The sequence below is a fragment of the Helianthus annuus genome, chromosome 16 (genome assembly GCF_002127325.2).
Source record: "Helianthus annuus cultivar XRQ/B chromosome 16, HanXRQr2.0-SUNRISE, whole genome shotgun sequence".
Classification (NCBI taxonomy): domain Eukaryota; kingdom Viridiplantae; phylum Streptophyta; class Magnoliopsida; order Asterales; family Asteraceae; genus Helianthus; species Helianthus annuus.
Window position 1 is genome coordinate 59,656,109 of NC_035448.2, and position 5,715 is coordinate 59,661,823.

The following is a 5,715-nucleotide window of genomic DNA, read 5'->3' on the forward strand; positions in this document are numbered from 1 at the left end:
TATATGGTCATATTTTCTTCCTTTTTCTCTCACCTCCCCCTGTTAAATGAAACTCGGAAACATGGTTTCTCATATTTTCATCTGTTTTCTCTTCCCTCCCCTGTTAAATGAGACTCGGAACAGAGATGTAATTAGTTTTGATCTTTGTAACATCATTACATATTTAGGTGTGAAATATGTAACTAAATTTGGAAGAATTAGCCACAGAAGGGCTCAAACTCTTTGGCAAGCATCTTGCAGTACCCAAAATTTGGGTATTATTTATGATTCTGTTTTCAGCCAACTATATAAAGGAATTGTTGGAGGTGGTTGTTGGGTAGAATAAGGGTTGGAGATGATGAGTGTGGTTGTTTAAGAAGTGAGGGTACTGGCAGAGGAGCTTGAACGAAAACTCAGGGTGAGTGTATGTGAAACCAAAACCGACCATATCCCAAAAGCATATATTAAGAGTCCGGCCCTGAGTTTTCGTTCAAGCTCCTCCGCCAGTACCCTCACTTCTTAAAGGAAATTCCACCCGTAATTTGGAATGATAATATAGGTGGATGCACAAATTATAACTTTTATTTTCTTGTTAACACATCCCTCCTATAGAATTGTGTATTTCCTGCATCAGAGTGGGTGGGTGTGAAAATGTGATGAAGGCAAGCACCCTTTAATTATTAAACAGTGGTTTTCCCCCGCGCTACGCGGCGGGAACGCATTTGGTATTGGTTCGGTACCGAAACTTGCTATAGCAGCTGAAAGAGAAAACTAAAAAACTAAAGTCGTGATGCGCCTAAAAGGATATCGACACGTGTTTTATATCAATCGAAACCCATTAAAAAATACCGGTTCTGATAATATTGGTACCGATGTTCGGTTGAAATAGATTCGGTTCGTCACATATCGATACTCGTATAGTTTAGATTAAAAAAAGCATTTTTAATATTATTATCGGCACTCATATAGTTTACGATAAAAATAAATAAACTACTATTCATTGTCGGTTCGGTTAGATATTGTACGATAGCGACACGAATCCATTTTCAACAAAAAAATCAAATTAGAAAAAAATCCAAATAAATATAATATTAAAACTTTAGATTTACTATTCACCAAGAAAAAAAAGTTAAATACAAATAAATTATTTAAGGTATTAAAAAGTTAATTTAAAACTTAACTTAATATATTTAAAATGCTCATTACTGTTCATGAGCAATTTAAATCTATATATATAATAAACAAATAAGGTTTGGGACACGTGGCATGTTGTAGTGCAATCATTTTGATGTTTTGGCGGGAAAATTAGAGAAAAAACATATGTTCGCATTTGGATCCCGCACTGGGTATCCGTACCCGGATTTTTACCCGACTAGATAAATGTTCTAAAACCTAATTCCCTCATTTTTTTTCTCTCAGCCGTTCCATCTTCCTAAACATCTTTAGGGTTTTTTACATTGCAGCCGCCTGTTCTTCTCCGTGTTCAATCTTCGATCATCATCTCAATTGTACACTCGAAACCCTAGCGCCTCCCTCACATTTTCTGCAGATCCATATGTTTGAATGGAAGAGTTTCACAATCACGAAACCCTAGCCCTCATCATCTTCCCTGTTTTGATTCAAGAAGCAAATTGGCGACAGTTCGGGGACTTCTCTGTCGGAGATGACGTTTACAGAAAGAAGCAAGTCCACAACTTCTTTGTTGGAGACAACGTATACAGAGAGCAGCAAATCGGCGGCAAGTTGAAGTTTGGTTCCAAAACAGAAGAGCCTCCATGAGTTTTGTAAACCTCCAATTTATCATATTTCATGTTTTAGTTGTTGTTGTTATTATACATACTGTCAATTAGTTTTTACTGTTCTCCTGTTCGTCCAGAAACCCTAACGAAACTGTTGATATTGGAGATCCATAAGGCTGTGAACAGGTAAGGCATCACCAGAAAGCTTTACAAGCGGTGATTTTTACGGTTTTTGGAGTATTTGGAGAACCAGAAATGAGGCCATATTCGTATCTAAAACCCTTTTGGTTTCAAAGGTTTTGGAGGAAACGAATGCAATGTCTTTCCTTTGGGTTACAAGTCGGGCAAAAAGGATAAATCGTCTGTTAAAGACCCTGGCATACGTGGCATATTGAAAATGGTAAAGTTGATATTCAATGTGATTATTGTCGATTTAGGATTTCGTTGTTTGTTAATTGTTGAATGTTGATTGTTAATTATGCATTTTGGCAGACGAGAGAGGTTTGTTTTTCAGCCTAATGATCCATCATTGTCTGTTAAGCTTAATGTGGAGTTTAGATTAATAAAATGTAAGTTAAATTATCTCATGATTGTGATCATTACACTACATTACATTTATTGATGCATTTTATTCTGGTTGAATAGAGATGTTGAGATTATTATATCTGTTCTTTTTTTTTGTTTTGTTATTAAGGACATAAATCGAGTAAGGAGGGTGCGAACAGACTTGCTTTACTTAATCTTACTCAAGATCAGGTTATTTGTGTTTTATTTACAGTTTATTTTGTAATTTGCGTGTCTGGCCATTGATTGAATGCTTTGAATCTAAATATGTCTTTTCAATGAGCTCAGGGTAATAATATATTCGAGTTCAAGAATTTCTCAGATAGGGAGATTTGCAGGGACTTTGTAGGTGAGGTGTTTTGGACTTTTGGTGTTGTTTTCATCTGAATCTTTTTTTTTATCTTGATTTTGTTTTTGTTTTGGTTTATGATGTACATGTTTGTCGATGTGTTTAGATATCATTGTTTTTTTCTTGAGCCCTAATCATATTATGGATTTTGGTTTGGCCTTTCAATGATATGGATTTTGGTTTGGCCTTCTTTCTTCAATCCTCTGCTCCATTCAACCTTCAATGATATGGATTTTGGTTTGGCCTTTCTTCGATTGTGTCTTTCATTTTATATGTGTTCATTCCCCACCCTGCCTTCTTATCTTTTCACCTACACATCGCAGAGAATGAGAGCCAGGGAGAGAAAGAGAGGATTTGGGAGAAACAGACCGCTAATTTCCATTTTGGTTTCTAGAATTGGTGAATCGGGAGATGCTGATGATTTTCAACTCGTGGTGGTGTTGTCATACAAGTTTGTTGGTAAGTGTTAAGTTAAATCGACATTTAGATATTAGAAATATGAACAAATGCAAAGACTGTCACATTCTAAGCCATGATATTGATGTTTTTTTTTTGGGGGTTTTGTTTTCCTTTGTTCTTCATTGGAAGTGTGTAAGTCAAGAATTGTAAGATTAATTAATTAGTTGACTTGTGGCTTTTTGATCTTGATGCTTTTTTTGTTTTTCTTTGTCCTTCTATAAAGGTCTGGAGTGGAATAGCGGGTTCCTTCAACATTCGGCACCACCAAAGCTGTCAAGGTAAAGACCCAGATTACATATAATATTGGACTTAAATGTGTGTGTGTGCGCGCGCGCGCGTGTTTTAGGTGGCACGCGGTCCATTTGTGTGTTTGCTGATGAGATGGGAAGCAGTTCGGTTTCTCCGCTAATCGTGACAGGTGGAAAAGGCGGAGATGTCGGAGTTCATGATTTCCGTTACATAGCCACACGAATACCAAAAAAACACAAGAATTCTGATAACGATGAACAAAAGTTCAGTGCATCTTCAACCGCAGGTTTGCATAATAAACACAGGGACCAAAATGGAAATGGAATGTTGTGGTACATACCAAAAGCTCACTCTGGTAAGTTTCTTAATTTGACCCGTTACGATAATACATTACCCGGATTGACCCCTTAATAAATTTACCCTGTTTGTAGTGAGTGTAACAAGAATATCGGCTATTCCAAATACAGGTTTTTTCTTAACTGGAAGTAAAGATAGAGATGTAAAGCTATGGGATGCTAAGAGGGCAAAATTGGTATATCACTGGCAAAAACATGCACGATAGACACACCTTTATTCAACCTAGCTCTAGAGCATTTGGAGGAGTTGTTAGGGTATACCATTTTTACCCTTTTTGTGAAAGTTATTTTTTGGTAAATAATAAGATAAGTTTATACTTGATTTTTTAATTGAAGTTAGTTTCAAATGCTTTTCTTTCATGTGGTGGTGATGGTTCAGTTAAGCTGGTTTAACTTAGAGATTTACTATAATCCACTTGGCCCATGTCTGCCGGCCCATCGTCGGCGTCCTGTTTTTGGTGCTGTTCCAGTTAAGCTGTTTTTTTTTCTTCCTTTCCGACTGGTCCGTGGCCTGTTTTTGGTGTCCTTCCAGTTTAAGGCAATTTTTAGTTCCTTTTCGACTATACCTACGAGTTACGAGTGGCATGTGTGTGTATATATGCATAGAGTACATCATGAAACCAATTACTTAAAAATAGTCTTATATGTTTATTTTAATATTAAAACTAAATATCATGTGGAGATCAAGAAAGTTGCGTTAAGCATTCAGGAAATTGCAGGAAATTGCTGTGTACATATACAGGTGATAACCATTGTATCAAGCTTCTTCAATTATTTTAGTGGCAAACTATGATTTTAAATTGATGCGTTAAGCATTCAGGAAGCATGTGTTACATTTCTTATGCCACATGTACATCCAACTTATCAATTATAATTTAATTACACTTCAGAAGATCAATGGTGGTAATTAAATCATTGTCAAGGAAACATAAAGAACATTATGTTTATGTTGCCAAGTACTAAGATACAAATATAGATACTAAAGGGCACTTTGTAATTCTGATTGTGCAGACGATACGAGTATGTTCTATGGAATGAAGTTCTTCAATGACTTACTAATGGAAGCTGGCCCGATCGTAAATATACAGTCGGGAGTACTACTACAAAAAGATTAGAACACATTCACTTTCATGCAAGGATTGACTGAGTTGCCTTAACACTCGTCATAACGCTAAATCTATAAGTTATTTATAAGATATGTGTACTCGATTTGTGTTAAGTTTTGAATTTGTATCGTGATTTGTTAAATTTGATAAACAAAATTTAAGATATTGGTATTTGGTTATGGTCAAGATCTATTACCCTTTTGTAATAATTAGGTTTCCAGTTGATTGTTGATTTCCACTCTTGGACGTACCATTTTATGAACACAAATTTGTCATACAAAATTTCAAAAACAAATTTTAAAATTTGACGTTTTAAAACGAGTCACTTTTTAAAATAGTTGTTAATATAGTTTTGTTTTAGAAAATGTGATGATTTTTTAATCACATAATGGTCTTTTTATTTTCAATTTTGTTTATTTTATATGATCAAGTGTTTCATTATTTAGATACATATTTTCAGTTTTGTTTATTTTATATAATAAAGTGTTTCATTATTTAAATACATAACAGAAAAAAATGGAAAGGGTACGAATCCTTTGAACAATTAATGAGAAGCACCTGTTTACATGTGCTTGAGTTGCAACTTAGAAAATGAGCTAAAGGAATGCTTTTAGATGAAAGAGGTTTTAAATAATATTGAGTATATAATATGAATATATAAAAATTAGCTAAAAGAATGCCTTTAGATGAAAGGGGTTTTAAATAATATTGAGTATATAATATGAATATATGATTATTTATATATATGATTGTTTAAGTTAAAATTGAGTTACAATATATGTAGATCTCCTTCTTATTGCGATGACCGACAGGGAAGGATGTGAGATAATTTGATGAGATGGGTATATTTGTAGAGGTTGAAAACACGGGTTGACTAATAATAACGATACAACTATAATGTTGTTTTTCATGGT

General features: G+C 34.6%; 1 protein-coding gene across 13 annotated transcripts; it reads left to right on the forward strand.

Moving 5' to 3' along the window:
• Nucleotides 1-1,383: 1,383 nt before the first annotated feature.
• LOC110868159 lies at nt 1,384-4,993 on the forward strand. 13 transcript variants are annotated; one of them, XR_004884233.1, is made up of 10 exons: nt 1,400-1,763; nt 1,856-1,904; nt 2,015-2,118; nt 2,211-2,287; nt 2,413-2,474; nt 2,571-2,868; nt 2,955-3,090; nt 3,314-3,694; nt 3,807-3,950; nt 4,707-4,993. XR_004884233.1 is itself a non-coding variant. In XM_035985730.1 (6 exons), the coding sequence occupies exons 2-5, from the start codon at nt 3,043-3,045 to the stop codon at nt 3,899-3,901; spliced, it is 420 nt and encodes a 139-aa protein (XP_035841623.1). In that variant the 5' UTR covers nt 2,772-2,782; nt 2,955-3,042; the 3' UTR covers nt 3,902-3,950; nt 4,707-4,993. The 13 variants fall into 13 exon arrangements, 2 of the variants coding, with proteins under 2 accessions (XP_035841623.1, XP_021972958.1); XR_004884235.1 differs by having other exon boundaries at nt 1,885-1,904; XR_004884228.1 differs by adding an exon at nt 4,075-4,437 and having other exon boundaries at nt 1,384-2,118.
• Nucleotides 4,994-5,715: the final 722 nt, after the last annotated feature.